Genomic DNA, 15,988 nt, shown 5'->3' on the forward strand with positions numbered 1-15,988 from the left:
TGCTCGTGAGGGTGGGAGGATAGGGTTTATAGAGGAAACAAACAAGATCCGAAGAAGAGCAGCGCGTTTCGTTACAGGTTCTTTGAACAAGCGCGAAAGCATCACAGAGATGTTTAGCCAGCTCTAGTAGCTGACATTGCAAGAGAGACCTTCAGCATCACAGTATGTTTTACTGTTAAAGTTCCAAGAGCGTACTTTCGTAGAAGAGTCAACCAATATATTGTGTCCTACTACCTCTAACTCGCGAAAAGACCATGAAAGTAGAACTAGAGCGATTCAAGCTCGCTTGCCATCAGTCGTTCTTCCCGCGAACCATTCGGGTCTGGAACAGGATAAGGGGTAAGGTACACAAAGTACGCTCATTCAGCGAAGTGTCTTACGGATTATAGATGTAGATTTGTGTGACGTTTATCCAACTGCAGTGGGATATGGACAGCGAACAGGCGGTACATTAAAGTGTTTGAACAGTTCCATCAAATATCCTCAGTAACATCACTTGACACGGTCAACGAACAATTATTAGCCTTGTGGAGGAGGCCAGTAGTACAAGTATAGAGGCTGTAACAGTTCAGGATCATATCCAAATGGATTCTTATGCCCATCCACCGCATCCCAAACCCCGCATGATACTCCAAAACGAGGTTAGTCGTAATGTTGGAGCTCAGAAGAAATGGTTCCAGGGCAATTTGTGATTTAAGCTAAGGCATTACTGACAACTGAGAAACGTGTCCCTTTCCTAGAGGAAATCCACTGAGCACAGAGTTACACTGTTTGAAGAACAGAGATGTCGTCTCACAAGGGGAAAACTCATGAAAAGGACGAAGGCCCGAGAGGACATATCAGCAGGTCCCTTCATATTTACTTCGACCACTGTCCTAAAATGTATACGTCATGGAGCGGGACAGACAGTCATCTAAAAACCGCCGGCCGGTGTGGCCGTGCGGCTCTAGGCGCTTCAGTCTGGAACCGCGTGACCGCTACGGTCGCAGGTTCGAATCCTGCCTCGGGCATGGATGTGTGTGATGTATTTTGGTTATTTAGGTTTAAGTAGTTCTAAGTTCTGGGGGACTGATGACCACAGATGTTTACCGAGCGAGGTGGCGCAGTGGTAAGACACTGGACTCGCATTCGGAAGGACGACGGTTCAATCCCGCGTCCGGCCATCCTGATTTAGGTTTTCCGTGATTTCCCTAAATCACTCCAGGCAAATGCCGGGATGGTTCCTCTGAAAGGGCACGGCCGACTTCCTTCCCCATCCTTCCCTAATCCGATGAGACCGATGACCACGCTGTCTGGTCTCCTTCCCCAAAACCAACCAACCAACTACAGATGTTAAGTCCCATAGTGCTCAGAGCCATTTGAACCATCTAAAAACCCATTTGTAACTCATTCGTGACTGATAGCCCAGTAACATACAAAGCGAACCCGAACCCTAACCACAAAATTTCGGAAGTTGTTCACGATTATTATCCGCCAATTTTGATAAAAGGGGCCATTGGACTCCGGTAGCACATTACGGAGTAATTGCATCTTGTTTGATTTCTTCCCCCCCCCCCCCGCCCCCGCATTTATATTATATTTGGATATCTATTACACAGAAAATATAAGCGTATGCCGACTGTATGGACATCCTGCTCGTGCAGCACAACGCGCAACGCGCTAACTTGCGCGACTGAAAGGTGAGTCACGCCGAGATCCAATCCGAGCGGCTGATTGACGGCGTCTGGTGCACGGGTCAGGCTGTGTGGTTTTTAGGCAGTTTTTCACGCTCGTTTAGGTAAATACTGCGCTGCCCCCTTCCCTTTCCACCTCAGAAAATACGAGGCACGAACAGTTAAAATACAGTCACACACATAACACAGTTCATATTGGCGCATACGACCTTTCTCCCCTCCCCTTCCCCCCCCCCCCCCGGCCACCACCTTTAGGTTACTGACGCTGCGGCGACAAATTTTCGGAAATTTGTGGTAAGGTCTTATGGGACCAAACTGCTGAGGTCATCGGTCCCTAAGCTTACACACTACTTAATCTAACTTAAACTAAGGACAACACACACACACACACACACACACACACACACACACACACACACACACACACACACATGCCCGAGGGAGGAGTCGAACCTCCGACGGGGGAAGCCGCGCGAACCGTGACAAGGCGGCTCGACCGCTCGGCTACCCCGCGCGGCGCTGTGGCGACAGGAAGGGCATCCGACTGCGGAGATGAATTGCGAAATTCTCGTAGCCCGTGCTAGACGGGGAAAAGAGAAGAAGGAGTCGACGGTATGCTCCGTTCATTCACTGTATTATTCGACCACTACATTATTGCACCTGAGAGGACGCTTCGGTCGACTTATCATGAGTTTTTATCCTGATATTTCTCGGAGACGTGCTGAAACATTTGACAGTGTATGAGCAATTGTTTTGAAATCATTCACCTTGCGATGCATTTTCCTTTGTTCAACGTCGCCGTGTATTTCCGCTAATGGCCACGGGAAGCCAAGTGGAATAATATAATGGCCGGGGAGTAGTAGCAGTGACACACAGCAGTATAGATTGACGAAGATGTGGCCGAGATGCACCTCGTGCATGGGTTTACTGAATGTAGTAGAAGAGCGGTGACCGAGGCTACGCTGAGCTGTTTGCGTACAGACGGCAACCTTATCACATATCTTCTGCATCGTCTGAAAATTGTTCCATTACCCTGTGTTTCGTGTTTTGCTCTTTGATGATTGCATATTGCAGGCTCTTCTCAGTTGTGTGGGTATTTTCACAGAAACAAAGGTAGTGGGGGTAACAAGCGCAATACATTGTTACTCTGCAACGGGGCACCAGAGACCACTGTTCTCTTACACCAAAATTATCGGAAAATGCCCCTGAAGAACGTCCGAAATTTTGCGGTGAAGTTCGGTTTCACTCTTTATACATTTAATTGTAGAACAGGACCACACGATGGACTTAATTAGCGGGGAAGTTTGCATTAAAAAAGTGACAACAGTAGCTAGTCGCTTGGTCCATTCGTTAATGGCTTGTTAGGTTTTTTTTGTTTTTGTTTTTGTCGCATTCGACAAGACAAGAAGAGCATAAAAGCGCTGGAGCCAGGTCATGTCAGACACAGGGGAGCAGAGCAGAAAATAGGAACGCGGGACAAAAAGAGATCGAAATGGTGAACAGTCTCGGCAGAGTAGCGCACGAAGATACGACATAAAAGATGAAAGCTTGTTAACAGCGACCTAAGTTGGACACCATACAGAGCATTGCTGGCCGGTCGGGCGTGCACGAAAGGCTGTCAACGGGGCGAGCGGGCGGACGGGGAGCACCTGTTACAGAGGCTGCGGCAAGTCGTGGGCAGCGGAAATCTGAAATCTGTCAGCAGCAGCGGCGCGCGTGCCCGGAAATTGGCAGAGCTCTCAGACAGGCGGCGCTCTCGGAATTAACGGTGTCACCTGCGGCGCGCTGCGGCCCGGGCGCCGTATCGACGCGTGGCCCGGTCGTCGGAATTGCGAATGCGTCAGCCGCGGCCGCGGGGAAGATGGCGCCGGTCTCGGTCCGCCGTCGGCCGGCCGCTGCCTTTTTGGGCCGCGCGCTGCGCCGCGCCAGCGCCGGTGGCACAAAGCCTGCCGCGGCCCAAGATGGCGGCCGCGCCGAATCGATAGCCTTAACTCCGACTCCCGGCCCGGCCGGCCGCCGGCGCTGCCCCGCGCTGCGCTCCGCCGGATATCGCCGTAATGAGCGCACCACTCTCTCTCTTTCTCTCTTAATTTCGTAAGGCGAAGGCGCTTTATGTAAGCTTCGACTGACCAGTCTTCCGCATATGGTACCTTTCTTCAGAGTATGAAATCTACATTTGGAATGTAAACAGTTCACAAAGCAGACGACCTATTTCAGTACAGATTTATTCCGCTAGAGGCGCTGCGTAAGTCTGTTGTCATGTAGGTTTTGGTTAATTCATCACCAGAGGCGCTGCAATCGCTTAGTGAATGAGGTCGTTATATTCAGACGTCTGGTGTGTGACTCGGTGGTGAAATGTCAGACAGCCAATGGAAAGGTCTCGGATTTGTTTGTTAATGTTTAAAATGCTGGGTTGCACTGTGGCTCGGGGTCCACAATAAACTGTACAGCTCTGTATAACCGACTGGACAACCAGTTCAGATGTCCGAGGAAGGGGACCATGCCTAGCAGATCACTTCAGAGCTCAAACCGATCTTTTGAGTTGATGACTCCGCTAGAAAAGTTATGGTGTTTGCCACAGTCGGTTTCATGTTCATCGCCTAACCAAATGATTGCCTGTAGATCTTCGAGCTGTTTCGCCGAGTCTTGTTATTATGACATTGCTCGCCATTAATTTCATTCGCTTGTCTTCGCCAACAAATCGACAAGAAATGCAGTGAGCAGTAGGGACTCACCCGTGTCACATCCGCTGTGATCTGTTAAGAGTGCATGCGTCTCACTCGCTGTCTGTGTCATTATTAGGCCACTTTCTTTGCCACAAATGCGTTCATCTCATTTGCATAAACACACATTTGCTTCTGCCTACTGAATTCAGCAGCCGGCATGTTTGCCGCCTGAGTGAATCGGATTGGATGCTGGCTGTGCCGAATATGTTTCCTCAATTCGACGACTGAAAACGGCATCCAGATTGACATCTGAGGACAACCTAGGGGAAGCACAGGTTCCAGTTTGGAAAGCGGACATTACCAACCAAGAAAGCACCATGCTAATCACGTGTCCATCCAGTGCTGCCGCACAGTCACTTCTTAGGAAGTTTAGGATTTAAACCTCCATCTTCGTCGCTCTCATTAGAAACTGACAACAATTTTGGGTAGAAAAGGATATCGGCTGTGCCCTATTCAAAGGAAATATCCTAGTATTCGCATTTACAAACTAAGGGAAATCAAACAAAACTTACACTTGAACCCTGGTAATGCCGCTAGTGAGTTCAGTTGTTACAAGCACTGTGACACATCGCTTGACTCCAGGGGCTGGAGCAGCTGTCGGTCGCCATAGCGCGTTACCCTGGTAATAAGTGCCTGCTGACACAGTTAGTGGGTTCACATTACCTCGTTCTCCTCTCTCCTCTCTTCTTTAAAATAGTGAAGTGTCGCAGTCGCCGGCCGCTGGTGGCCGAGCGGTTCTGGCGCTACAGTCTGGAACCGCGCGACCGCTACGGTCGCAGGTTCGAATCCTGCCTCGGGCTTGGATGTGTGTGTTGTCCTTAGGTTAGTTAGGTTTAAGTAGTTCTAAGTTCTAGGGGACTTATGACCTCAGCAGTTGAGTCCCATAGTGCTCAGAGCCATTTGAACCAGAGCCATTTTGTCGCAGTCGTGAAGGTACTGGACTTGCAGTCGGTAGGAGCACGTTTCTAACCTCCGTCCCTCCGTCAACACGAAAAGGTTAACAAAAAGGCGAAAAAGTTCACAAAAAGGTTGGACACTGAACCCATGTATATATGAGAGAGAGAGAGAGAGAGAGAGAGAGAGAGCGATTTGTGCCCAAATCTTCGCGCGCGCCGTTCGTGTGCGTGCCCCATCTCTAATGACCTCGCTTCTTCTTTTTCTGAGAGGCACATTATTATTGAACAGTTACGTAATTCGATACATCAATTGATAAATTAAAGGTAGTCGGACGCTGTAGTAGCAACGTATTTCTGACAGCACTGTTTTCGAAAATATGTTATTAAGTAAGGAAGTCACACACTATCATTTTACTAGCTTACATGAAATACAGAAAAGTGTTGACATCGTTGGAGCTTGTGGCTTTACGACGGTAAGCTACTTGACGGACGTGAGGTCTACACACACTGAAATAGTATAAGACTGAAAGATTATGTGTCTTCGAACATATAGCTATGTCTACCGGTGAAATTTGAACGGTACTTCACCGAACAATTTTTCTCCTGCTGATAACTTGGAGAGCCAACTACTATTTTTATGGGGTTAAGAAATGAAATATGTAAAGGTCGGTGATGGTGAATTTGATATTAAGGGGATTACACTTTTTTCTGGCTGCGTATCTGTAATTACAAGGGAAGTTGAAATGGCTCTGAGTACTATGGGACTCAACATCTGAGGTCATCAGTCCCCTAGAACTTAGAACTACTTAAACCTAACTAACCTAAGGACATCACACACATCCATGCCCGAGGCAGGATTCGAACCTGCGGCCATAGCGGTCGCGCGGTTCCAGACTGAAGCGCCTAGAACCGCTCGCCCACACCGGCCGGTACAAGGGAAGTCTAATATGGTTTCCAGCGCAGTTATATTTTCATCATTCAGGTGCCGTTATGACAGTGTTGTCAGGAACGTACACTGAGCTAACAGAAGTCATGGGATAGTGATATGTACATATACAGATTGCGGTAGTATCGCAAACACAAAGTATAAAAGGGCAGTGCATTAGTGGAGCTGACATTAGTATTCATGTGCTTCATTCGAAAAGATTTCCCACGTGATTATGGCCGCACGAAGGGAATTTACAGGCTTTATACGCGGAATTGTAACTGGAGCTAGACACATGGGACAGTCCATTTCGGAAGTCGTTAGGGAATTTAATATTCCGAGGGCCACAGAGTCAAGAATGTGCTGAAAATACCAGAGTTTAGGAATTACCTCTCACCACGGATAACGCTGTGGTCGACGGCCTTCACTTAGCGACCGAGAGAAGCGGCGTTTGCGTAGTGTTGCCAGTACCAACAGACAAGCAACACTGTGTGAAATAATCGCAGAAATCAATGTGGTTCGTACGACGAACGTATTCGTTACGATAGTGCGGCAAATTTTGGCGTTAGTGGGCCATGACAGCAGAAGACCGACGTGAGTGCCTTTGCTAGCAGCACGACGTCGTCTGTAGAGGCTCTCAGTGGGCTCGTGACCGTATCAGTCGGACTCGAGACGACCTGAAAACCGTGGCCTAGCCAGATGAGTCTGGATTTCGGTTGGTGAGTGCTGATAGTAGTGTTCGAGTGTGGCGGAGACACCACGAAGCCGTGGATCCACTTTGTCAACAATGCATTGTGCAAGTTTGTATTGCTCCATAACAGTGTGGGCTGTGTTTACATTGAATGGACTGGGGCCTGGTTATGGTCGGCTAGTTGGAGACCATTTGCAACCATTCGTACATTTCATGTTCCCAAACAAGGATGGAATACTATTTGTGACGTTGCGCCATGTCACCCATTATTCGCGATGGGTTTCAAGTACACTATGTGATCAAAAGTATCCGGACACCTGGCTGAAAATACAAGTTCGTGGCGCCCTCCATCAGTAATGCTGGAATTCAGTATAGTGTTGGCCCACTTTTAGTCTTGATGACAGCTTCTTTGGGAATGGCAGCTCATCATTCTTGGAGTGCTGCACTGAGGAGAGGTATCGATGTCGGTCGATGAGGCCTGATATGAGGTCGGAGTTCCAAAACATCCCAAAGGTGTTCTATAGGATTCAGGTCAGGACTCTGTGCAGGCCAGTCCATTACTGGGATTTACTGTCGTGTAACCACTCCGCCACAGGCTGTGTATTATGAACAGGTACTTGATCGTGTTGAAAGATGCAATCGCCATCCCCGAACTGCTCTTCAACAGTGGGAAGCAAGAAGGTGCTTAAAACGTCAGTGTAGGACTGTGCTGTGATAGTGCCACGCAAAACAACAAGGGGTGCAAGGTCCCTCCCTCAAAAACACGACCACACCATAACACCACCGCCTCCGAATTTTACTGTTGGCACTACACACGCTGGCAGATGATATTCACCGGGCATTCGCCATTCTCACACCATGCCATCGGATCGCCACATTGTGTACCGTGATTCGTCACTTGACGCAACGTTTCTCCACTGTTCAATCGTCCAATGTTTACGCTTCTTACACCAAGCGAGGCGACTTTAGTATTTACCGGCGTGATGTGTGCCTTATGAGCAGCGGCTCGACCATGAAATCCAAGTTTTCTCACCCCCCGCCTAACTGTCATAGTACATGCAGTGGATCTGATGCAGTTAGGAATTCCTATCTGGATAGATATCTGCCTATTACGCATTACTAGCCTCTTGAACTGTCGGCATACTCTGTCAATCAACAGAAAAAGTCGGGCTGTACGCTTTTATGCTGTACGTGTCTTTTCACGTTTCCACTTCACTATCACATAAACAGTGGACGTAGGGATGTTTAGGAGTGTGGAAATCTCGCGTACAGACGTATGACACAAGTGACACCCAATCACCTGTCAACGTAAGAAGTCCGTGAGTTCCGCGGAGCGCCCCATTCTGCTCTCGCACGTTGTCTAATGCCTACTGAGGTCGCTGATATGGAGTATCTGGCAGTAGGTGGCAACACAATGCACCCAATATGTTTTTGGGGTTGTCCGGATACTTTTGATCACATAGTGTACATTCTGGACAGTTCGAGCGATGAGTTGGCCACCCAGGTCGCCCGACATGAAACCCATAATCGAGAGGTCTGTTTGTGAACAAAATTCTACAGCGGCAACTCTTTCGCAATTATAGACGGCTATAGAGGCAGCATGGCTCGATATTTCTGCAGCGGATTTCCAACGCCTTTCTGAGTCCGTGCCGCGTCGAGTTGCTTCGCTATGCCGGGCAAAAGGAGTTCCGAGTCGATATTAGGAGGTATTCCATGTCGTTTGTCTCCTCAGTGTATTTTATCAGCTTGAGTGCATCGGACTCCTGGTTAGCAGAATGACTATCGCAAGTTCTTACCAGATAAGGGAATACCTGTCCAGATAACACATGAAAAGTAGACTTGTGTCAGCTGCGAATGTTGATACAGATGCAACTGTGTCATTAGCAGGAAATTTTTATGTCGGTATCTTGTCGGTAGAAATGGAAATCAAACTTTCCGCTTGAGAATATATAATTTAGACCCGTTGTTGGTATTATCGATTTTGTTCCGTATTCGCAGTAAAATATGTAATGTAATTGTTTCTTGTGACGGTCGCAGCCGCATCTCGTGGTCGTGCGGTAGCGTTCTCGCTTCCCACGCCCGGGTTCCCGGGTTCGATTCCCGGCGGGGTCAGGGATTTTCTCTGCCTCGTGATGGCTGGGTGTTGTGTGCTGTCCTTAGGTTAGTTAGGTTTAAGTAGTTCTAAGTTCTAGGGGACTTATGACCACAGCAGTTGAGTCCCATAGTGCTCAGAGCCATTTGAACGGTCGCAGCGGATGACATCTGAGTGCGCGGAAAGTGTGAATTACAAAAGCACAATCTGATAATAAGCGATTCGAATCTTCAAGTGATTACTTATAATGTAAAATAATAATGGAATGCAGTGCAGTGACGCTTGGTGTTGACTTGTTTATCGTTTATAACTTTGTGTAAGGCATAGCGGTGAAGAAGCCGAGCTCATTTTCAGGATTCTCTGAATTCAGAACCTCGCCCAGCCATCAAAATGGTTCAAATGACTCTGAGCACTATGGGACTTAAATTCTAAGGTCATCAGTCCCCTAGAACTTAGAACTACTTAAACCTAACTAACCTAAGGACATCACACACATCCATGCCCGAGGCAGGATTCGAACCTGCGACCGTAGCGGTCTCGCGGTTCCAGACTGTAGCGCCTAGAACCGCTCGGCCACCACGACCGGCGCCCAACCATCATTATTTTGGTATTCCGTGTTGTCTGTGAACGACTTTAGGCGTGGCTTTCTTCGCAAAGCCACCTTCTTTACTTCGACATCGAAGTTTGTCTTGTACCTGCATCGTTTCGTACGTGAATTTCTTTTCTGATTTGACGCTCCACTTCTGCGCTGGATTTCCTGTACAGTGACACAGAAGTTTGTGTCAGAAATTCTAAGTTCAGTTCTGGTGATGCCTGTAGCCGAAACATGTTATGAAATAATATAATAATTTTTTTAAAAAAATTACGCGATCTAGACAGCATAATTCATAAAGCTCATAATGTAGTCGGGCCCATTCAAGTAATTTGTTTTTAGAGTTAATAAATCTCTTGTGCTGCTAGTACACCCAGTGAAGGATGTGAAAAAGATCACTTCTTGTTGCGAAAGGCAGTTCTACCGGAAGGTGACACTTGTCACTAGTTTTTAAAATTTGTAATCTTGCACGTGGAAAGAGGCATTCAAAGTGGGCTAATTTGTTGTGAGAACTTGTTATCCGATTTCTATACGACTCACGAACCGTTGTTACGACACGGCAGCTATTAGCCATGCTGAAAGTGAATATAATTTAATTGTGACGTGCCCTTACTGCAGTTTTATATACCTCTTCGCTGGATCGGCTAGTCAAGAGAAAACACACACACACACATATATATATATATATATATATATATATATATATATATATATATATATATATATATATATATATATATAAGCGTTCACAGATTTGACGTTACTCCGTGATAGAATAGACTTATTGCGCTGCCGGCCGAAGTGGCCGTGCGGTTAAAGGCGCTGCAGTCTGGAACCGCAAGACCGCTACGGTCGCAGGTTCTAATCCTGCCTCGGGCATGGATGTTTGTGATGTCCTTAGGTTAGTTAGGTTTAACTAGTTCTAAGTTCTAGGGGACTAATGACCTCAGCAGTTGAGTCCCATAGTGCTCAGAGCCATTTGAACCATTTGAACTTATTGCGCTGCGTGTGTACCGTACAATACTGAACTAAGAAAGATACCATAATTCTTATTACGGGAGACAGCTTATGCTAAACATGTCCTCCAGGCTGTGCGAGTATTTGAAGTAGTATCCTCCTAGACAGAGGTTTGAGTCCAAAACTGTTTAAATACATGTGATCTCGACAGCTATCCATGCTCTAACTTGCAAACTGGTTGGTTCCCCATTTCTGCTTTTAGTATGCGTTGACAAACGCCATAAGCACTGACTGAATATTTGGGCAGATTTTTTTCTTCCTCGGCATTAACACACTATAGTTGAGATCTGGGAGAAATACCGGGATAAGCGTGACATCTCGTGAAAATGATGGTGTTATTTGTCATTGAATGAAAGGACGACTTCCATAAAATGAAACAGCAAGTAAAATGATCGAACAGTCCACGTGTGTGCTGCCGCTCCATAGTGTCCAACGGGCACAATATTTCGGCGATCAAACATGTCGCCATCGTGAGGTGCGCTGACGAGTACATCTGTGGACTGTTCGGTCAACAAATATACCGGGAGAAACTGAAGAATTATAGTAGGTGAAATAATTACAAAGATTACGTTTTACTAAACAATGTTCACGTACACGTGTTATAAACTGGAAATCTGTAGCATACGTACGGTAGTAAAGCTCCCTGTTAACATCTCTCTCACGTTTCAGAGAAGCTCGTGCGATTAGCCGTGCTCGGCGAAGCGCTTTGGCAGTAAGAGGCAGGTCACGAATTTGAGCGACGCAGTGGGCGTGGTAGGGTTCAATTTGTACGCGCCCGATGTCTTCGAGGTGTTTTCGAACGTTGACCGTCGAAGGCTGGACGCGATGCTACGTTACCAGAGAGGCCTACGTGATATCGGCTCGAAGCGCGATGTAAAATACGGTGAGGTGATGGCAGAAGGCTGCAAACCACCTCAAAAATGTTGCTTGCGAGTATCTTGTGAGGAACTGTAAGTGACTGGCTGTTAGTGTTACGAGCGGCATGAGCAGGGCGACTCGGTGTGTTGCAAATTGGATGTCGGCGGTGGCTCTGGAACCGGTTGCTGCAGGAAGCTGCAGTTAGCCAGGCAGAAGGCACGTGGGCAGCGCCGTGAGAGCGTCGCCGCCATTTACGGAAACGGCGCCGCCTGCTGCAGCCGCCAGCGAGGGTCAGTTAGAAAGGAAAACTGTACGAGCAGCTCATCTAAATTGTTCACTGTCAGTGCGTCCTAATAAACTCGAGGGATTGTTAAAAAAAATGGAAGCACAAATATGCACAGGCTGTAATCTGTATCGATGGGCGATCGGCAGATAGTGAATGACTTAGGCTGCGTTCCGACAGTGGTACGGACAGCGGTCACCAGATATCGCCTTCAGAGATCGCCCGATAGTATCGGCCGACAGCTTGATCCTAGTGCATCCGATCTCAGTCAGTTTTTGGTGAGGTCGCCAAGGTGAGATTAAAAAATGGTTCAAATGGCTCTGAGCACTATGGGACTTAACATCTGTGGTCATCAGTCCCCCAAGGTGAGATTAGGTCAGGGTAGAATCTGTACTGTGAAGTAGTTTAGATTTTAACGACCTTGGGCGGGACGGATACCACGACGTTCTTGGGCTTGGAGACGAGTGCTGCATTACTCCTTTTTTTCTTTATTGTTATTTCATCCCTCTAGCCCGATATGGTACAGTTCTCCACTCTTCAGTCAGGTGAATTTAAAAAAAAAAGTATAATGTGATAAAGAAACAAAATTTGGGGCTGTTTTGTGTTTTATATTAAAATCAAAGACGGACAGTTCAAAAACGGAAATATATACATTTTAAAAACATATCGCAGGAAGATAAAATTCTTCTGATAAAAACACTAAAGAACAACACTTTCACTTTCGGTAAAAAGTATTGTCGGAGAAGAGAATATGTTACGTATGGTTGCGGGGTGTGAGTAGAAACATAGGGGTCTGTTAAAAAGGAAAACTATGGAGATAATATGTAGGAGTTTTGGTGGATAGTTAAAATATACAGTCGGTGGGAAAGACGTAGAGTCAGGAGTAGTGTATTGTGTGGATAGGTCAATGGCATGAATGAACTACATCTGCCTCGAAGACAATGTGAAGAGTACTGTACACTCCTTTCTCAGTTATTGGAATAACCGGACAAGTGTTACGAATATATGATATGAAGAGAGAAACGTTCTATTAAATACTCGAGATGATTCATGATGACACCTAAAAGCGTGATTACAAACACTCTGCACATATGGTTCAAATGGCTCTAAGCACTACGGGGCTTAACATCTGAGGTCATCAGTCCCCTAGACTTAGAACTACTTAAACCTAACTAACCTAAGGACATCACACACATCCATGCCCTAGGCAGGATTCGAACCTGCGACCGTAGTAGTCTCGCGGTTCCGGACTGAAGCGCCTAGAACCGCTCGGCCACAACAGCCGGCTCTAAAATTTCCAACAAACATTTTTGCCTACTTGTGGTTTCCAATAAAGCTGCAAATTCGGGCCATAGGTTCCGAACTTTATCCCGATTATGATATTTTTCTTCGTCAAGATATCACAAATTCTTTCCTTCTTGGACTAAATTTACCAGTTTCTCACAGTTCACATTTCGTGTGCGACAACGTCGACCGATTTGACAAAAAAAGTCTGATCTGAATTTCACCGTTTGTCGCTTGAAGTCCATACGTTCGGGAGATGAGATGGGGTGCATTGTGACCGCACACGTAGTGGTGTACTGATTTGAAAAGATCGTCCGTCTCGGCCAATGTCAGTCGTCGTCGTCGGAATCCACAGATATCGGTGCCACTGTAACTGCAGCCTTACGCCACGGAACATTTGTTTACTTTTCCGTAGAAACTAGCAGTTCACTAAGACTGTGACTTCAAGTGCACTCGCATGACACTGAAGTGGCGACGTGACCATGGCACATACACGAACAGAAGGACATTGATTGACAATTTATGATAGCGGACACACTTTTTAGACGAAAGTGTAGAACATACTCTGGGGTACACAAAACTTAAGCGTGTACTAGTTTATTGAAAGTACTGTGTTGTTTTCTTGCAGTTCAAATGGTTCAAATGGCTCTGAGCGCTATGGGACTTAACAGCTGAGGTCATCAGTCCCCTAGAACTTAGAACTACTTAAACCTAACTAAGCTAAGGACATCACACACATCCATACCCGAGGCAGGATTCGAACCTGCGACCATAGCAGCCGCGCGGTTCCGGACTGAAGTGCCTAGAACCGCTCAGCCACCGCCGCCGGCTTTCTTGCAGTTCAGCTATAGGTTAATGAAACAATAAATCTTCATGATCACTATAGCCGACATGATCGGCTTGAGAGATTCAGCAACTGTATTGATATTTAAGATAATTCTCAGTTACTTTTCCGTCTCAGTGGCACATTTTTAATTAGATTACATGTTTCTCTCACACTGGATCTTCTTCAGATCGAAAACAAAGTAAAACTAAATATGAACCATATAATATTTTCCAATAAATAGAAAAGAAAAGAATTGTACGTAAAAGTAGAAGGTACCTAAGTAGTTTCGTTAACACCCGTCTTTTCCGCTCAAAACCATATATCAGTGTACTCTGTTTCGCAACTGCAGTCAGTTTTTTACGTACTTGGTGGATGGGTATGGAGGGAGGGGGGGTGGGGGTGGAGTGAGTCTGATTGCGGGAGAGGAAACGAAGCAGGGAGGGGATGTTGAGGATATCAGTCTAAGAAGAGGAGTCGTGCTAAAATTATAGAACGTATAATTATGTAGAAGTTCTCGTTGAAACACGAATAGTGTAAAAGATGGGGGTGTAACATGTAAACGCCTAAAAATAGTGAAATCATAAAATAATGCGAGGGGGGAGGGAGGGATGCTATGGGTTTAATAATTGAGGGTCTTATACTAAAACTGCAGAAAGTCCTTATGTAAGAAATTCTCTGTTCACATACCAGAACAGAGCCATAAAACTGTCAAAGAGAGATAAAATTGTAGGTTATAATAGTCGCAATAAACTAACTAAAGAGGTTGAAATATTAAAAGTATATGCCTAGAAAACTGGATGTATGGTTGGTTGATTTGAGAGAGGGAACCAAACAGTGATGTCATCGGTCCCATCGGAATAGGGAATGACGGGGAAGGATATCGGCGGTCCCCTTTCAAATGAACCAACCCGGCGTTTGCCTGAAGCGATTTAGGAAGATCACGAAAAACCTAAATCAGGTTGGCCGGACGTGGGATAATGGATGAATAATACAACTACATGAAGTGTCATAAATTATTATGAATTTTAAAAACATTGAAAATATAAGACATTGAAGACTATAAAACAGTAAATTATAAAAGTCAAACAATGTGCAGCAACTAGAGTTGCACGGGACAGGATGAGACAGTTATGGTTAACTGCATTTGCCTCTGCTTGGTGGCGTTGCACGGCGCGCAGTTTTGCCGTATGTACGGAAGCCAGTGTGCACGCCGGTCTGCCACTAGGACGGTGGGCCGATTCGATGCCGCTGCCTCTTCTCGGTGAGTGGGGTGTTGAGCATACGTGCGCTGCGGTCAGGTGGCCGATTGGAAAAGGCTTTCCGAGTTTCCAAAACCGCCGATTTAAAGTGTTGCCAGGCTCTTGCGGACGGCGTGTAAAAATTGCAATTTCTTCCGAAATTGTCAGGTGTCCCTTAGGTTCATTCTGTAGCAAGTTCAAATGCTTATCATTTCAACATTTTTTTTAGCTTTAGTATTAATTTAAGAATGAACAGTTATATCCAATCAGACAAAAATTTTCTGCTTCAAAATTAAAGTTAAAAATGAGATCCCTAAAATCAAGAAATTTGCCTTTAGTTTGTAAAGGAACGGGTACAGCACATTCAATGTTACTATTTTATTGCAAAGCGGCATGTTTATCACGCAGGAAATTTTTACAACCTGTTTATGGGTTAGGAAAAGAAATCGTAATTTTCTGGGAGAGGAAAACCGACCAGAAGCCGAGAAGTTTCGAGACTGTTTATTTGTAATGAGATTGTGTTACTTGGGTGACATAATCGAGTAATTAATTACGAGGCTGAAAAAACTTGTAGAAATTGTTTTTGTAATCACTGAAAATCACTTAGCCACGCAAGAAAAGAATTTTAAAAACTATCTTCATGCTGACGAAAACTTGGTAGCGCATTACGGATGGGTTAGGAATCTATTCCATAATACTCCCGAAAGTCTGTCAAACGCAGAAGAAAAATCTTCATAAATTTTACGCCAAGTCGCGAAATCAGAACATTATTTAGTAATAAATCGCTCTTTGAATTTTGGAGAGGGGTGGATGATGAATTTTCTGCACTGAAAACAAGATCATTTTGTATTCTCTTACCATTTCCTACATCCTACCTTAGCCAAACA

General features: G+C 45.8%; 1 protein-coding gene across 1 annotated transcript in view; it reads left to right on the forward strand.

Annotated features, from left to right (window-relative positions):
• The window catches only part of LOC126249415 (translation initiation factor IF-2-like), a 134,563-nt gene that overhangs the window by 31,263 nt on the left and 87,312 nt on the right, over nt 1–15,988 (forward strand). Inside the window, exon 2 of the mRNA XM_049951069.1 lies at nt 3,232–3,727. Coding sequence (XP_049807026.1) covers nt 3,232–3,727 — 496 coding nt within the window. The remainder of the gene's footprint in view (nt 1–3,231; nt 3,728–15,988) is intronic.

Source organism: Schistocerca nitens, chromosome 3 (genome assembly GCF_023898315.1).
Source record: "Schistocerca nitens isolate TAMUIC-IGC-003100 chromosome 3, iqSchNite1.1, whole genome shotgun sequence".
NCBI lineage: Eukaryota > Metazoa > Arthropoda > Insecta > Orthoptera > Acrididae > Schistocerca > Schistocerca nitens.